The sequence below is a fragment of the Enhydra lutris genome, unplaced genomic scaffold, assembly GCF_002288905.1.
Source record: "Enhydra lutris kenyoni isolate GAN:26980312 unplaced genomic scaffold, ASM228890v2 scaffoldscaffold7, whole genome shotgun sequence".
Lineage (NCBI taxonomy): Eukaryota > Metazoa > Chordata > Mammalia > Carnivora > Mustelidae > Enhydra > Enhydra lutris.
Window position 1 is genome coordinate 9,004,130 of NW_019154091.1, and position 19,089 is coordinate 9,023,218.

At 35.8% G+C, this 19,089-nt stretch overlaps 1 protein-coding gene across 2 annotated transcripts in view; it reads left to right on the top strand.

The window, feature by feature from the left end:
- Nucleotides 1-16,945, top strand: part of LOC111142119 (nuclear receptor subfamily 2 group C member 1) — a 45,216-nt gene extending 28,271 nt beyond the window's left edge. Inside the window, exons 10-14 of one of the 2 annotated variants that reach the window (XM_022495088.1) lie at nt 3,281-3,402; nt 9,494-9,633; nt 10,990-11,127; nt 13,252-13,357; nt 15,074-16,945. In XM_022495088.1, the coding sequence (XP_022350796.1) occupies nt 3,281-3,402; nt 9,494-9,633; nt 10,990-11,127; nt 13,252-13,357; nt 15,074-15,248 (681 nt within the window). In that variant the 3' untranslated portion in view covers nt 15,249-16,945. The remainder of the gene's footprint in view (nt 1-3,280; nt 3,403-9,493; nt 9,634-10,989; nt 11,128-13,251; nt 13,358-15,073) is intronic. The other variant, XM_022495089.1, reaches the window with a different exon arrangement.
- The last annotated feature ends 2,144 nt before the right edge of the window (nt 16,946-19,089 follow it).

The following is a 19,089-nucleotide window of genomic DNA, read 5'->3' on the forward strand; positions in this document are numbered from 1 at the left end:
AAAAAAAAAAAAAAAGGAAAGAAAAGAAAGAGATCTCAGTCAGTGTTTGCTGAATTATAATGTGTAATCTAGGGTCACACAACTAATTAATGACATGTTGGAGTAGAATTCGCATCTCCTAACTCAAGTCAAATGATTATTTTAAAATCCTATCATTTAGCTAATTATCAGAATTACAGAAAGTGCTAGAAAGGTAATGGTAGACAAGTAACTTCTAAAATGGGTAGCCAAGTTTAATTCAAGTCAACACTCTTTTAAAAGTCATCTCAGTATATTGGGGCACCTGGGTGTCTCAGTTGGTTAAATATCCAACTCTTGACCTCAACTCAGGTCTTGATCTCGCGGTCATGAGTTTGAACCCCACATTCGGCTCCATTCTGGGCGTGAAGCCTACTTTAAAAAAGAAAAAAATCATCTCAATGTGCTGAATGTGCGCAGTTTTTAAAATGTGTGTAATTCAATTTATAAACCTAAAAGTCCACAGGTATTTGGGGGAAGCTCTTGAACATCTTTAGTAGAAACTCATCTTCTTTATATAGAGGAAGAAACCATTGTCTTTGCAATCTAAAAGACTTGTTGAATAAATTCTTATTTCTTAAGCCAGCGTTGACTGATTCATGATGCTAGAGGTGTATCTTGCTTTAAGAAAATTAAGTATTAAAACAGATAAATTATGAGATATTTCTTCTCTTTGTAATATAACATGACAGTCTTTTAAATAATGAGTTCCTCTAGTATGTATTGCAAATGATTTTAATTTTATGATGAAAGCACAAAGTTTTCAACATTACCACCACTATTCTAGCAGTCAAGGTACATCTGTATCTTTTAGCCTTTATGTCTAATTTTTTATACTGTAACTATTTTACTTCTTAAAAGTGACTAAACTAGGGGCACCTGGGTGGCTTAGTGGGTTGGGCCGCTGCCTTCAGCTCGGGTTGTGGTCTCAGGGTTCTGGGATCGAGTCCCGCATAGGGCTCTCTGCTCAGCAGGGAGCCTGTTTCCTCCTCTCTCTCTGCTTGCCTTCTGCCTGCTTGTGATCTCTCTCTGTCAAATAAACAAATAAAATATTAAAAAAAAAAAAAGTGACTAAACTATTTGTTTAAACAACTGTTGTTTTGCATCCTACTTACTCCAGCCCCCTAAAACTAGTAATCTCTGGTAATTCCCTGATCTTTCAGGCTTTTCCCCACTCAACTCCCCTTGGGCAATTCTGAAAAGGTATTATAGTTTTCCCAGTTTGTTTTTCATATACTTACATATAGAAAGAAACAGTTGCATCCTGATAATTATATTTAAGATGTTTAATATCTGCTTGCCTATAGTTCTCTTAAGAATTCTTTTTAAATAGTGGCATTTTAATTTGCTGCTCCAGTAAACATTTCTCAAGCATTTAAAAATTATTCTCAGGGTGCCTGGCTGGCTCAGTCATTGGAGTCTGTGACTTTTTTTTTTTTCTTTTAATTAAAGATTTTGTTTATTTGACAGAGACACAGTGAGAGAGGGAACACAAGTAGGGGGAATGGGAAAGGGAGAAGCAGGCTTCCTACCAATCAAGGAGTCCAATGCGGGGCTCAAACCCAGGACCCTGGGATCATGACCTGAGCTGAAGGCAGACGCTTAACGACTGAGCCACCCAGGCATCCCGGAGTGTACGACTCTTAATCTCAGGATTGTGAGTTTGAGCCCCCTGTTGGGTGTAAGGAACACTTTAAAATCTTAAAAAAAATTTTTTTTAAATAAAAAATATTCTTAGGGCACCTGGGTGGCTCAGTAGGTTGAACATCTTTCTGCCTTCGGCTTAGGTCATGATTCTGGAGTCCTGAGTCCCAGCCCGCATTGGGCTCTCTGCTCAGTGGGGATCTGATGATTCTCCTTCTGCCCCTCAACGTCGCTTGTGCTCACTCTCTTTTTCTTTCTCAAATAAATAAATAAAATCTTTAAAAATATATATGTATTCTTCTCATACATGGTATTTCAACTATTAATATCTCTGTTGTTTTATTAATTGGCACCATTTATAAATAGATAAACCATTTGTGGCTAATAGTGAACAAAGGCAGTTAGTATTTTTTACATTTTTACCTAACATTTCTGGAGAACTTTTATATCATTTTGATGAAAACATTTTGATCTGTTAGGCATCATAGACACCCTTGAGAATCTGATTAAAGCTATCCTTTCTCCAGAAAAATACATACGGGTACATCCACCTACTCTCCCCCTGAGGTGGCTCCTGTGAACTGTGTGATAGATCTCCTTCTGTTCTTTTAAAACAAACACACACACACGCTCACACACACACAATGTGCCTTTCTCTTTAACATAAATTGGGTCATCTATATACTGTTTCATAGTTTTTCCACTTAGGTGTCTGTAAGGTATTATTTTTTCTATGCCATCACATCTCCGTTTATTTTAATGCCTACAAAGTACTCTATAGCATAGATTATTTTCCTTAGTGATAGAAATTTAGGGTAGTGTTTCTTATGGATGAAACTATATTTCATTTATCTCAATGAAAGTTCTATTAACAAGCTTTTCAGAAATGCTTTTAGAAGTGTTTTGTTGTGGGATACTTATTTTCAACCGTTTGAAACACTTAAAATAACTACCCGAGGTCAGCAGTACAAACTGACAGCCTGTGAGTATTACAGCCACAGACAAGTTTTGTTTTACCTGTAGATTAAACAGATTTCACACAGAACCTGCTCTTTGAAAAATAGAGCAGGCAGTCCTTAGTCCAAATTGCCATATGTTTTCAGTATATGGAATTCGTGTCATAGCTGTGCCATTTATCTGGGAATATGCACCTCCCAGAGGGCGCCAGCAAGCCCACTTCACTCATTATTCTCCTGACCCTGTAAGATTTGAATTTGTTATTCCCCATAGCCTGTGTGAAAGGAACATTTAACATACAGGATTGCTCCTTACACTGAACTTGTTATATACCATTATTGACAAAGGAAGAGAAGAAAGGAAAATAAGCACATTGTTAGACCAAAACGGAAATAACTTCTAAAAACACGACCAAAGTATATCGTAACTGATATTTATTAAGTGAGCTTCTGCTTGTCTGAATATTGCTTTGTTAGCAACTCAGGTCTACTCATTCTAAATCCTATTTATAGTTGCAAAATCCAGTCACTTGGATTATTTCAAGATTTGACTTTGGGTGAATATATCAAACTCACTTGATATGTTTACATGTAACTTTTTCAAAGAAATTATCACTTAGAACTGTCATAAGATAATTTACCTCAGTCCCTGTTCACACTAGCTCACCATGCCTTCTCCTATGCCTGAGTACCTGAATGTGCACTACATTGGGGAGTCTGCCTCCAGACTGCTGTTCTTATCGATGCACTGGGCACTTTCGATTCCTTCCTTCCAGGCTCTAGGGTAAGTGTTTTTGAAGTCCTTGAGTATGAATGTGATTTTATTGCACAAATGTACACTAAGCAAGAACTTTTATTTTGGATGGATTTGCATTAAAGGAAAAAGAATGGTATAACATTATTAAGTTTTGTTATTTATATGATAAATTATAGCAGTTAGTATTTTGTTATGTTATTTTTATGTAGGAAGAGTATCTGTGTTTCATCATTTGACTGAGTCAATAATTCAAATTGAAAATAAGCAGGGGAACTGATAAATCATGGCCAGTGTTTGTAATGGGCTGACTTTGACCTGAAGATAGGGAGGCTGTAGGTATGTCCTGGGCTTATTTCCCTCCCAGTCCCACTGTTCCAGTGTTCATCTCAGGCATGTTCATAAGGACTTGAAACTTGCATACAGTGAATGTTTCAAAATAGAAACAATTGTTTTCCAATCTGTGGTTACAAAAAGTGGGGAAGGGGAAGATAATGTAGACCCCATAGTACCACAATGATCATTTGGATGTACTGCGAAGGACCACATCAGTAATCTGTATTACGTCTGCATAACCTACAGTTTGCCAAATTTACTTAGATTGCGTTAAAGTAACTGGTATGAAGAGGCAAAGAGACCATGGAAAAGGTTAAACCCATAATTAGAAAAGTATTTTCCTATTACAGGGCCATACTCATCAATATGATTTCATAAATAATGTGCCTTCATATCCTATAGTTCTGTTCTCCCATTTGCCAAATAGGAATGATAAGTGTCCATCCTTAATTATTACAGAGTAGTTAATATGACTAAGGAATATCTCAGTCATGACTTTAAAAAGCATACAAAGGGGTTCCTGGGTGGCTCAGTCGGTTAGGCATCAGGCTCTTGATCTCAGCTCAGGTCTTGATGTTCAGGGTCATGAGTTCGAGCCCCACATTGCGCTCTGCACTGAGCATGGAGCCTCCTTTTTTAAAAAAAAGCACACGTAGAACCCCACTATAATTTAGTGTTGGGTATACCATGCATTAAATCACATACTTAAGTAATATAGTTACATAGATTGAAAGCCTGATTTGGAATGGTTAACCTTTAGAACTATTGTTAGCCCTTTCTCTCAAAATAACATTTAGTTTTCAGAATACCTCCAGTCTGCTGCTTTTAACAAAGAATTAAAATATGATATAAATTTACATATTAGCAGTTTATTTTAAAGGATTAAGTTTAGTTAGTTCCCTAAGCTTGTAACTGGAGTACTTTGTGTTGAAAAGTAACCTGGTGATACTTTTTATAATAGGCTATCAACTATTATATTAAAAAAAAAAAAGAGGAACGATTTTTAGGGAGTACTTTGAACTCCTTTAATTTATATAATACTATTGATCTTAAGTACTTTTGTTAAATTAAGTGTGATTATCCTGTGGAAACATTCTCCAGATGTTAAACCAAGAATAAAACCTGAGATTTCCAATTAGAATACAGTCTTACAGTGGCAGCCACATTTCCCTCTGATCTGTGCTGAAAATTGGTTTTAATATAGCAGCCACAGGATTCTCTGCAATCAGAATTAACCATTGGTATAGCATGTGAGGCCATTAATCGCTACATAAATTCTTACTTACTGTCCCCATCTAGATTGTTTGTAGTTTGAGTTAATCAGATGGAAGAAGACTAAGTACCGATGATGAGAAATTTTGTGTGGTAATAAAAGCTATTCTGAGTCTCCTAGAAACTGACATTGGTTGCATTTTTATCTGTAGACACAAAACTTGGGAACAAAGCCCTAATATTGCAGGGAGAAACAAATAGGCAACATTAATCATTTACTAAAAGTCAAGTTTGTTTTGATTAATTACTGAATGAAGAACAGTAGTTTCAAGAACCGATGGAACAGTGGGTGGTTAATACTGTTTGACTTGCACAGTCCTTTATGTTTTACAAGGATATTACTTTTCTGTTTAAGATTTGTAGTTTCAAAACGTACAGGAATTCAGTTGCTTTTCACTTCTACCTGCATGATTTAGGTGATTACACAGTAGTAGGTTCAGTTACGGGCACTTGGCATGATTTGTCAGTAGTCCTCTCTACCTGGATTCTCGTAATATAACCCAAAGTTCCAAACCACCACTATTTGCTACAGGAGACTTTATTTTTTAAATATTTTAAGAAACCTTCCATAAATTCTAAGCCTGAAAATTGAATCTTTTAAAATCCCACTGAAACGAAGTAATGTTTATTATAGATGTGAGTTTAAAACAGCTTTATTGGGGCATCTGTGTGGCTCAGTGGGTTAAGCCTCTGCCTTCAGCTCAGGTTATGGTCTCAGGGTCCTGGGATCAAGCCCCACATTGGGCTCTCTGCTCAGCAGGGAGCCTGCTTTTCCCTCTCTCTCTGCCTGCCTCTGTGCCTACTTGTGATCTCTCTGTCGAATAAATAAATAAATAAATAATCTTTTAAAAAATAAAATAAATCCACTTTATTGGGTGCCTGGGTGGCTCAGTTGGTTTGACGACTGCCTTTGGCTTGGGTCATGATCCCAGGGTCCTGGAATCGAGTCCCACATTGGGCTCCCCCTGCTCTTTAGGGAGCCTGCTTCTCCCCTCTCTCTGCCTACCATTCCCCCTGCTTGTGCTGTCTATCAAAATAAATAAATAAAGTGTTTTGTTTTTTTTTAAATTAAAGAAAATAGGGGCGCCTGGGTGGCTCAGTTGGTTAAGCGTCTGCCTTAGGCTTAGGTCATGATCCCAGAGTCCTGGGATTGAGTCCCACGTGGGGGTCCATGCTTGGTGAAGAGCCTTCTCCCTCTCCCTCTACTGCTCCCCCTGCTTGTGTGCTCTCTCTCTCTGTGTCTGTCAAATAAATAAATAAAATATTTTTTTGTTAATTTAAAAAATAAAAATAAAACCAGCTTTATTGCTGTATCATTGACTACTTTTCCCTAAGGACCATCCCTTCTTTGCAAATACATGCTGCTAGTAAAGTATAATGCCTTGAGTTTATTTGTGTAGAAGACAAATAGGCTATCCCCACATGTAAATGACTTCAAAAGTCATACTACTTTATCAAAATAAAGAGTATAAACAATGATCTGATCTCTAATTATGAGTACTGTGTACATATTTTAATGAACTTAACAATATAGAAGAATAAATACCTATACCTATTTGTAAAAGAAGTTGACATATTTACTGTTACGCAACCTAATGTCTCTATTAATTACACTGCCATTGCTTTCAGTGTACCTGACTGATACTTTAATTACCCCATCCAGCTCTTTTTGCTTTTCAAAGGAAAGATGTTTAGGGGTGCCTGGGTGGCTCATTGGGTTAAGCCTCTGCCTTCCACTCGGGTCGTGATCTCAGGGTCCTGGGATCGAGCCCCGCTTCGCATCGGGCTCTCTGCTCAGCGGGGAGCCTGCTTCCCTTCCTCTCTCTCTCTGCCTACTTGTGATCTCTGTCTGTCAAATAAATAAATAAAATCTTCAAAAAAATAAATAAAATCTAATCTACCTATTAGAAAATAGGTAGTATAATGTGATTACAATAATTACTTGATTTTAACAGAAAAAAGTTAATGTCAAACATGCCCTTCTCATCACAAAATATTAGCTGTGAAGGGGAGTCTCTCCTGAGAAATTTGACTTTAGCATTTTACTTGCTAAAATTGTAATGATTTATACAAAAGCATCGATTTTTAACACCTGGGTTCAAATTCTAGATTTATTCATCTGCTAGCTTTGCTACTTTACGAGGCTCTATTTCTACATCTATAAATTAAGAGCAGAATTGCTTTCTTGCTGACGCAGCTGCTTAGCTGAGATGATGAGCGTAAATGATCTAATCCAGTGCCTCTGTGAACTAGATTGACTCTCAGTGCTCATTTTCCTTCATTCTCTTGGGAACCTTCTCTTTAAAAAGAACTTGCTCTTCTCCTTTCGTAATGAACTTCTTAAAAACACTTGAACAGCCTCACTAGCTGTACTCCAAGGATATTTGGGGTTTTGTTTTGGATGAAGATGTAAATATAGATCTCTTTCTGTAATTTATCTTCATATTTAGTTCTTCCACTTTTCCTTTGGAAACAAAACAATCTGGTGGCTTATTCCTCAGTTGCCACTTTTCATCATTTTTCCTTTAGGGTACTCAGCAATTTTGGTGTCCGTCATCCTCTGCACAGTTACTCCTTGAACTTTTCTCTGAGTCTCCCACAACAATGTCAAAGTACTTTCTTCCTGCTAGGTGTAACACAGGCCAGAAAAAGCTTTCATTTTTTTGTCAGTTGGCTCTGTTCATTTTCCTGTCCTGTATTCACTAATTACCTTGGTTAGCTGTTTCCTCTTTAAAACTTAAGAATCCGAGGTTAAGGTGAAAACTGAATTACTGTGAACTTTCCCATCATGTTTGCTTTAACCTTTTCCTCCTGTTTATAAAATTTTAAAGTAACACTGAAGTATAAACATATAAAGTATAACTTCATTCTCCAGAGGAACTAACCCCACTAATTAACAGTTTGGTGTCCTACCAGACCTTTTCAGTGCCGTATTTTAATAATCCATTACATACTTGCATATCCTATTCTTTGCCTTTCTTTTATACTTATAAAGTATATACTTAAAAGTATATACTTCTATAGTAGACTTATATACTTATACTCTTTTATACTTATACTTTCTATTATACTTTCATAGTTCCTATGCCAGCACATGTAAATTTGCTCTCTTCTTAATGGTTGCCTAGTATTCCCTTTTACAGGATCTCTTATTGATTTACTCTTCCTTTATAAGTAGACATTTGAGTTTTTGCTAATTTTCTTTGTTATTCTATCTAGTGCTACAATAAGCAGTGTAGCATTGTATATATAATTTGCCTACTTTCTGTATTTCTTTAAAATAGGTTCTTACAAGTGGAATGGCTAAGTCTCAGAGGGTGTATGTTCTAGTTTTTTGATAGATGGCTACTATTAAATTGTCCTCCAAAAAGATGTTAAGCCAGTTAACACCTCAGCAATGCTTGCATGAGACTGAATGCTTATTTTCTCACACCCTCCTCAATTCTGGATTTTCGCTGTCTTTTCTGATGTATGAAAATATTACCTTGATCACTTTTAGGATTTAAATTTTACATTATTTTTTATATGGAGATTTTATAATATTGGTTTTCTTTTCATTTAAACTTCACTTTCATAGATTTTGATTGCCATAGGAAATTGGCAATACCCTAGATCTTTTTGTTTTTTAAATTCTTTCCCATCTTTCTCTACTCAGATGTCAGCCCCTTGGGCCTTCTTTAGCCACCTTACCTGAACACTTGCCCCCCCCCCATTTTTTAATGCATCATCCTCCTTTATAGTAATGTAGAATTTTTATTACTTGAAAGTAATCTAGAGTATATATAACCATTTGCGTGTGTATAGAGTGTATAAAATATTTGAAATGGTATTTTTTATGTTCACCTTCTGTTTCATGGAGGCAGACTTAATCCATCCTGTTTATTGCTATTTTTCCAGTGCCATGAATAGTGCCTGGCATATACTTTGTGTCATCCCTTGTTCACATAATTCTTATATTTACAGCTCATAATAACTTAGAGCAGGGTGTAGGACATATAGTTTCTCTTTATTTTATATAGCTAAGCAGCTGAGGCATGGGAAGCATATTAGCTAGATTTTAAATGGATAATCAGTGAATGATCTAGTTTTTAAAACCCTGGCTGACTTCTAATATTTTTCCTACTCTCATGCTCGAGATTTCTTATTCAGAAGTTCAGGAAGGGACCTTTCTTATTTTCATTACTCCTAGCAAAATCCTCAGTATCTCATTTATAGATATCCCATCTGAAATGTGCTTAAAAAATACACCATTTCGGGACGCCTGGGTGACTCAGTTTGTTAAGCATCTGCCCTTGACTCAGGTCATAATCTCAAGCTCCTGGGATCCAGCCCTGAGTCCAGCTCCCTGCTCAGTAGGAAGTCTGCTCCTCCCTCTCTGTTTGCCCTTCTCCTCTGCTTGTGCTCACTCACTCTGTCTCTCTAAAACAAATAAATATCTTTTTTTAAAAAGTTGTAAAGTTTATAAAATACATGTTAATATCTGATATGTGTTTATTATGTTTCATTTTAATAGGCAAGAAAACAGCATATCATTGGTGAAAGCTTATTGGAATGAACTTTTTACTCTTGGTCTTGCCCAGTGTTGGCAAGTGATGAATGTGGCAACTATATTAGCAACATTTGTCAATTGTCTTCACAGTAGCCTGCAGCAGGGTAAGGAGCATCTTATTTATTTCCTTTTCCAGGATATAAGAGGGGACATGAGTTTTATAAACTATGTTGTCATTAAAGTTAGATAGCCGATTAATGTTTTAGATACCAACAGCCTTTTTACGAGAGATAACTTTTACATTTTGATGAATATACCCGTTAATCACCCCAAAATATTTTCAAGTGAGGGTATAACAACTAGGCCCTGTGAATGTTTGCATATTTGGACATAAATACCAAAGAATCCAAGGTTAGCTTACATAGAGGCGATCAGATACTTTTAAATGTATACTTCCCAAAAAATAAATAAATAAATAAATAAATGTATACTTCCCACCAATTTTTATACTGCCTTTTTTTCACTATAGTCCTTTGAATCCTAACATAGGCTGATTTTTCTTTTTTTTTAATCAGTTCATTGGGATATATTCTTTCACTAAATAGAGCAATCTTTACTCTTTTTCCTTTTCTTGATGTCATGGTGATTACGGCTTTAATTGAGGACAGGCAGTCATTGATATTTAAATGTTTAACTTTAATTTGGCTTGTGACTATCCATGAGCATGGGAGAACTGCTTTTTTAAGTTTAGGAATAATTTACAAATTGGGAATCATGTTTTATTTCCTTAGCATGTCCCATTTCTCGTTGTTTTACATTATTTTTAAAATCATCTTCTTCCACTTCCTGTTTGAGGGCAGAAAAATCACCTTAAAATGTTATCAACAGTAGATCTGCTAGAAGATAGCACTACATTCCATCTTATTTATGGACTCCTGGTCTTGATTCATTTCTCATGAATTTGTAATGGGTTATATATAGCCTACTTCACTAAAGCTGTGGTTGATGAATCAGATGTGTTTTAAAACATAACACAGTAGATTTTAAAAGTTATCATACAACTTTATTATATTCAACTTTTCTTTGGTCTTGGTGGTTTTTTTTGCTAAGTATTTTTATTTTAGTAGTGTTGGTAAGTTTAAAAAATCTAGGTGCTTTTGCTCATTTTTTTCAACCAGTTACAAGCTTAAATAGAATCTTGTTAACCAAAATTTGAGTCTTTTGTAGGCCGGTTGTTTAGGAGGTTATCTTTATAGCTTATCTTCTCAAGGATGTATCTTGAAACACATAATTTGTTGGGGTTCTTATTTTGGGGTTTTTTTTCCTAACAGCTTATTTTTTTCTTGAATTGAGCAGTATCTGAATATCATAGGTTTCATCTTTACATGTGGAGATAATGAATTTTAAACATTTATAGATTGGTTATATTCAAAGCTAGAAATTAGAAGGAAATATATTGGATAAACATAGTCATACATTTTAGCCAAAAACTAGAAGCTTTTGTTTGTTTTTAATTAAAGATAAAATGTCAACAGAAAGAAGAAAATTGTTGATGGAGCACATCTTTAAACTACAGGAGTTCTGTAACAGCATGGTTAAACTCTGCATTGACGGATATGAATATGCCTACCTGAAGGCGATAGTCCTCTTCAGTCCAGGTACAGAAACATTTCCTTCTTATTCAAAACAGCGTTGGGGGCATCTCATACATTGCTGGTGGGAGCGTGAAATGATGCACTGAAAGTGGAAACAACCCAAGTGTCCGTCAGCAAATGCGTAAACCAAATGTAATAGCTATACACAGTAGAGTATCAGGCATAAAAAGGAATGAAATTCTGATACATGCTACACCATGGTTGAAAACAGTATCCTAAATGAAAGAAGCCAGTCACAAAAGACCATATTGTTTTTTTTAAGGTTTTTTTTTTTTTTTTTTTATGTATTTGACAGAGATCACAAGTAGGCAGAGAAGCAGGCAGAAAGAGAAGAGGAAGCAGGCTCCCTGCTGAGCAGAGAGCCCGATGCAGGGCTCGATTCCAGTACCCTGGGATCATGACCTGAGCCAAAGGCAGAGGCTTTAACCCGCTGAGCCACCCAGGCCCCCCTCAAAAGACCACATTTTATATGATTCCATTTATATGACATGTTTGGAATGGGCAAATCTGTGGAAACATAAACTAGATTAGTGGCTGCCAGGGACTAAGGAGGGGGAGCATGGGAAGTGACTGCCAGTGGATACAGAGTTTCTCTTGGGGTGACAAAGTGTTCTAAAATTCCGTTGTAGTGATGGTTGCACAGCTCTGAATCTATGAAAAACTATTGAATTATACACTTTATATCAGTGAAATTTATGGATATTAGAAGTATGAAAAGGAAAGTTGAAGAAATCATTGAAATGACATAATTATGTTCACATCAACATTTGAATTCTTAGGCATATTTTGGTAGGCATCATTAGAAGGCAAATGAAAGATGAGTATTGGTTTGTTAATGGGTTAAACTTATAAACATCTTATTAGAGTTACCAACAAATAGAAAAATGTCTCTAGCTTTTACAGTTTCTAGCTTTTACATACAGTAAAATGACAAGTAAGCTCAGTGATCAATTTATGAATGAGAAAAATCGACTGTTCTTTTAGAGCCTGTATTTTTATTTTGATATGTATTTCTATTCCTGTGCATCATAGTAAAATTATTTGAGGAAAGCTGCTTCTTAAACTTGGTGATACTAATATGACAGTTAAACCTTTTTTTTTGTTTCTTACGATGTTTCATATAAGTTAATAACATGTATTTCCATTTTAATCACAACCAATTTGTCATCTTCATTTTCTTAAAATTGAAAGAATATAGAGGTGATTTAATGTAATTTTATTTTATTAAATAGTCCCAATATTTTCTTTTTCTTTTTATTCTCTTTAGAGCAGAGCTTTCCATGTTTTTCAATATTGCCAAACTTAGGCATAATTTTATTGAAGTCCTCTTAATAGTCCCATTTTTGTGAAATTTTATAGTGACTATTAAAATGTTTATATAGATTATTTCACGTTTATGTTTACAGTTTTTCTGGTAGAGATACTCTCTATTCTTTGATAATTCTGGAAGTATCTTTTTGCCTAACAGTGATGGGGAGGTTCTTAATGAAAAAAGTAGTGTAGAATATAATCTGCAAAATTTTCACTGGATTAAAAATGCTTTTTTAACTAAGCTAAGTCATTTTATTTTTTGTTCCTGTTGAAGCCAAATGATCAAACTCCCTTCCATGACTTTTGGAATAGAGAAAAGTATTTATTTTAGTAGAAACAAAATACCTCATTTACTGACATTTTAGAATATGTATATGAGACAGAATAGTTACAGGCGTTAAGGTACATGGGCCCTTGGGTGGCTTAGTTAAGTGTCTGCCTTCAGCTCAGCTCACGTCATGATCCTGGGGTCCTGGGATGGAGCCCTATATCGGGCTCCTGGCTCAGCTGGGAGTCTGTTTTTCCCTCTGCCCTTTTCCCCACTCATACTCTTCTATCTTTCTTTCCCTCTCAAATAAATAAAATATTTTAAAAAAAATAAAAAAATAATTTTTTTTAAAAGGGTTTAAAGTACAGTGTCTGGCATTTAGTAGGTGGGTTACTAAATGTATTTGTGGAGTGAGAGAACCATGCATAGGATAGCGCTTTTTTCCTCTTTGACTGAGTTGTTCTTTCCACCCCCTTCTATCTCATGTCTCTCTGCCTTATTAAATGAGCATTCGGAACTAGGGTAACAATATATTCTTAATGTTTCAGATCATCCAGGCCTAGAAAATATGGAACAAATTGAGAAATTTCAAGAAAAGGCATATGTGGAATTCCAAGATTATATAACCAAAACATATCCAGATGACACCTACAGGTATCTAAAAGTTAAATACTGTTTAATTAAATCCATCTTAAAAATTTTTTGTAAATCATTTCATTATTTCCCATTCCAAGAGTAAATCAGTGTTTTAGTCAGCCTGGACCTTTGAAATAGCTAATCCTGGCGCGCCTGGGTGGCTCAGTGGGTTAAAGCCTCTGCCTTCGGCTCAGGTCATGATCCCAGGGTTCTGGGATCGAGCCCCGAATCGGGCTCTCTGCTCAGCAGGGAGCCTACTTCCCCCTCTCTCTCTCCCTGCCTTTCTGCCTACTTGTGATTTCTGTCTGTCAAATAAATAAATAAAATCTTTAAAAAAAAGGTTGGAGGCACCTGGGTGGCTCAGTGGGTTAAAGCCTCTGCCTACGGCTCAGGTCATGATCCCAGAGTCTTGGGATCGAGCCCCGCATTGGGCTCTCTGCTCAGCAGAGAGCCTGCTTTCCTTCCTCTCTCTTTGCCTGCCTCTCTGCCTACTTGTGTCAAATAAATAAATAAATCTTTTTTTTTTTAAAAAAGGTGACTTAATCCTGTTTTCAGTTGGTCACAAGTGTTAGAGTACAAGGCCTTAGAATACAAGAGGGATACAGACACCAAGCTTTTCAGAAAGTTTTTTGTTGTTATTGTTTATTTTGTTATGATTGTTCTCAGTGTTTTAAAGTTTCAAAAGTTGTTTTATACCTCATTGTACAGACAAATATACTATTTAAATTTTTCCTCCTTCTTGGCATATAGCTGTTGGCTGACCTCTGTTCCAGTAGGTTCCAGGTACTTTGATTGATCTCTGAAGCTCTCTCAGTTTCTTACATTCTGATTTATTTAAAAATAATAAATTATCTTTGGATGGCAGTTTTCAACGTATACCTTATGCAGGGTATGGTTTTGTCTTTAAGATCCTCAGTAGCACAAAAACTGGCAGGAATCGTTTTGTTAATCTTTACCACAACAGAGAGACAAGGAGTAAGTGGCTAACATGCATTCACATAGGTAGAGGGATAATTGAGTCACGATTTAAACCCAGTGTTTCCTGATTCCATATTCTGTTCCTATCTTCCCAGTAATAACTATTGCCTGTTTGACCATTTCCATTTGTTCTTTGATCACCATTGAGCCCCCTGTGTACTAATAACACAAAACATTGCTGCTCCTAAAACCTCAACTAAATCTCTAAGCCATTCTTAAATGTATAATTTGATATGTGTTTCAGTAACTTAGTTCCATGGTGGGGTGCCAGAGTGGCTCAGTTGGTTGAGTGTCCAACTCTTGATTTCAGCTCAGATCATGATCCTCAGGATAGTGGGATGGGTCTTTGTTGGGCTCCAAGCTCAGTGGGGAGTCTTGAGATTCTCTCTCTCTCTCTCCCCCTCTCTGCCCCCACCCTGCACTTGTATGCACATGCGCTCTCTCTAAAATAAATAAATCTTTTTTAAAAATAAATAAATAACTTAGTGGTTTCATGGTCCATACGGCCAAGTGAAGACAACACAGTGTAGCATTTAAGAGCAAAGCTTTCTTTCCAATGAAGTCTGCTGGGCTACATTTATTTCCAGATGATTGTCGTATCCTCTAAGGCTTAAGAGTACTTAAGTTTTTCAGTAACTTCTGAAAATTAGATCTTTATTAAATTAGACCACAACCAATATACATGCAGAAATTACTCCTATTTTTCTACTAAATCTCTTTTGGATTTACACCCTTGTTTTTCCTTCCCCTTTTTAGGTTGTCTAGACTACTACTCAGATTGCCTGCTTTGAGACTGATGAATGCTACCATCACTGAAGAATTGTTTTTCAAAGGTCTCATTGGCAATGTACGAATTGACAGTGTCATCCCACATATTTTAAAAATGGAGCCTGCAGATTATAACTCACAAATAATCGGTCACAGCGTTTGAAGACTGTGTCATTAGTATAAACTTACTGTTGTTTCCCAGAACACAAGAAGACACCAAATTGAACTCATTGCTTCCAGGGTATCGGGAAATTTTGATATTAAAGAGTAACCAAAAACCCAAAGTGTTTGTATTTTAACTTCTTAAGAATTTTTGATGTTACTGGGCAGGTGGCAGGAATTAGAATTTCCCTTCCTGTCTTATTTAAGTGAATAAGAAATACTATGAATTTATTCTTGGTTAAGATGACACCCTAAGCTGTCACTTCTTGGCATCTAAACTAAGATCACTCGTTATATTTTATCTTATAAAACAAATAAATTAGTCTTTTTTTTTTTCCAGAATTGTGTTCTATTCATGTTTTTCATTATGAACTAGTACAGACACTTAATCTTCAGAAATCCTTAAGGAGGATTTCCCGGCATTTTACTCTTCCATAATATAATCTGTTTTAATTACCATGTAAAAGATTATTTTATGCTCAATGGTATAATGATAACATTAAAACCATAGGAAATAATAATTGAAAACATATATATATTTTTTGCCTTTTGTAAATACTATGGCACCCTTAGCATATACCACTCTCATTGCTGGCAATGAGACATAAGCCTACGTGATTTCAAGACTTATTTTTAGTGTTGTATATTATTAGTTACAAGCACTTTTTATTTATGTATGTAGCAGAAAATTGTTTTTGAGAATGAGATAGGGTTCATGTTTTAATAATTTTGGTTTACTGCTGTGTTTTAAAAGTTGTAGAGCCTGAGCCCATAATGTTTCAGTATTTTAAAATACATATTGTTGCTCTTCCATTCCACAAAAAGCTTTGGACTTCTCTCCCTCTTTTCTGATCTGCATTAGAACTTCCTGACCCTTCAATGAGTTTTAGCCTTTTTCCTTGAGGTCGTTGGAAATAAGCAATTTGTTAAATAATGGATTTATCATAGCCAGTCTGTGTTTTCAAGGTGAGTTAAACAATCATTTTAAAGCGAATTCATAATTTTTAAAAATTAAAGGTTTTTTTTTAATATGTAAAGGAATATGCACTGATGTCTCACTGTAAGGGGAGAGAGCTGTTTTAACAGTAGTATGCATCAGCCTGCAGCCTTGTTTCCACAGCAGAACCATTTTAGACTCCTTGGATGCCTTCCACAATAATGTTTTCCTTAGCAAACCTGAGACTGTTAAATCTTTCTTTGCTCTGATTGTCATGATGAATTATTTTGGTATGTCTGTGTGTTGTTTTTTTTTTTAAAAAAATGGAGATTTTGTTGCACTCAGAGTACACTTTTTATAAAGATTTTTGCATTAGAAAAGCTTAATTTAGGGTAGGGTGTGGATTTTACTAATTGCTACTTTAATAGTAAATCAGAAGTTTAAAGTACCAACTTAGAGTCTTTACCAACTTATTAAGGGAAACTTTTTCCATATTGAAAATGTGATTTTTGTCAACAGGTTTATTTATAACTATCAACTGGAAAAAACTACATTTAACAAAATAATTAAAATGGAAAAATCAGTAGGTTTATATCTTTATAAACCCAATGAAGTAAGCCAAGGATTCAGGAAAATAATTCTTTAAAATAATGTACTAATGGTTAATTAAGATACATGTTCCTTTCAGGTATTTTTTCCTGATTAAATTTGTAGTTATATTTGGAAGTGTTTTTAAAGCTATATTAAAATGTGACTTACACTAAAAATGTCCATTTATTTGATTTCAGAGTCCTGTTTGTTCAGTATTTGGTCATCCATTTGTTCTATTGTTATGAAATCTCTAACAGGATTTATTAACTAGGAAGGGAGATGCATGGAAAACATTTCCATACCAATATTTTGGGATTATTTACAATTCAGTTTGAAGAATTTCTGCTAAAACTGCAGATTGACTATTAATTTATTTTCTCTCTCCTGAAATTTCAGTAAAATAACAGGAAAGTATAACCACACAATGATAAATGAAAGAGGAAACAAGAAATCAAAGGGTAAGAGAATTCAGTAAGTTCTTGGAAAAACGAAATGCAGGTAGAGAAAGACTAAGTAACTTATTAGCAGAGCCAGAACCCAGGACGCTCTGAGTGCCAGCAAAAGGCAGTTAGTTCAGTGAGAGAGGCAGTATCCCCAGAAAAGATGCGCACTTCTGGGGAGAACTGGTGCTTGTATTCAGAGATGATGCTTGGGATGTTTAAGAAAATGAATAAAAATGGTTGCAAGTTTGTGTATAAAATCATTGAATTACCTTTTCCTGCCCTTTCTTAAGGTGGCTGACTACTTTTTGTCCTTCTGCCTTTTTGATCAGAAGGCCAGAGGTTAATTCTCTTGAACAGCTGAACTGGAAGGTCAGACTTAACAGGGCACCAGAAATAACAGACAGCCTGGGTTAGATGTGTATAGGGTTGAAAATACGGTTAAGTGAAAATCTGCATTCTCAATGTGGGCTTGGTAATCATGTTCGAACGATGCTGGCCATGGGTATAGGCTTCTCGGCCAGGGTTTTTTTTTTTCTTCAGAGAAATTAATTGGCCTTAGAGAAAAGATGTCCAGATACTCATTCTCGTTGTATCTTGGTGAAAAGCCTGCTTGTCACTTTATCATTCTTCAGAGAAGCCCACTAATTTCATGGCATAGAAGTATACATGGGGTTTCTGTTCAACTCTTTATTGCCTACTATTAAATATGAACTTAAAACCAGGATCACCAGATAATTGAGGAAAATCTCCATAAGAGATCAGACATTGTTAGGGCTGAGAGGAGGCAAATATAATCCAGGGATCAGAAAAATATCCACCCCCAAAGGTAATTAACATTTTGAAAGAAAGCAGACCTTGTATCCATTAAATGAGAACAGGATGCTTTGGGGATTTTTTTTGTTTCAAATTTTTAGTTAAATTCTAGTTAGTTAACATACAGTATTGGTCTCAGGAGTAGAATTCAGTGGTTAATCACTTACATACAACACTCAGTGCTCATCACAACAAGTGCCCTCCTTAATACCCGTCCCCCATCCAGTCCCTCTCCCATCCACCCCCCCCATCAACCCTCAGTTTGTTCTCTACCATTAAGAGTCTCTTATGCTTTGTTTCCCTCTTTTCCCCCCTCCCATATGGTCATCTGTTTTGTTTCTTAAATTCCACATATGAGTGAGGCGATACAGTATTTATCTTTCTCTGGCTGACTTACTTCATTTTAGCATAATACACTAGCTCCATACATGTCATTACAAGTGCCAAGATTTCATTCTTTTTGATGATCTTCTTTATCCATTCATCAGTCGAAGGACATTTGGGCTCTTTCCATAGTTTGCCTATTGTTGATAATGACACTATAAACATTGGAGTGCCTGTACCCCTTCAAATCTGTGTTTTTTTATCCTTTGGGTAAATACCTAGTAGCGCAATTGCCAGATTGTGGGGTAGTTCTATTTTTAACTTTAGAGGAACCTCCATACTGTTTGCCAGAGTGGCTGCACCAGTTCCACCAACAGTGTAAGAGGGTTCCCCTTTTTCTACATCCTTACCAACAGCTCTTGTTTCCTCTGTTTCTTTAAGTCATTCTGACAGGTGTGAGGTCCTATATCATGATTTTGATTTGTATCTCCCTGGTGATGAGTGATGCTGAGCATTTTTTCATGTGTCTGTTAACCATCTGGATGTCTTCTGTCCATTTCTTAACTGGATTATTTGTTTTTTGGGTGTTGAGTTTGATAAGGTCTTTATAAATTTTGGATACTAAGCCTTTATCAGATATTTTATTTGCAAATATCTTCTCTCATTCCATAGGCTGCCTTTTAGTATTGTTGATTGTTTACTTCGCTGTGCAGAAACTTTTTATCTTGAAGTCC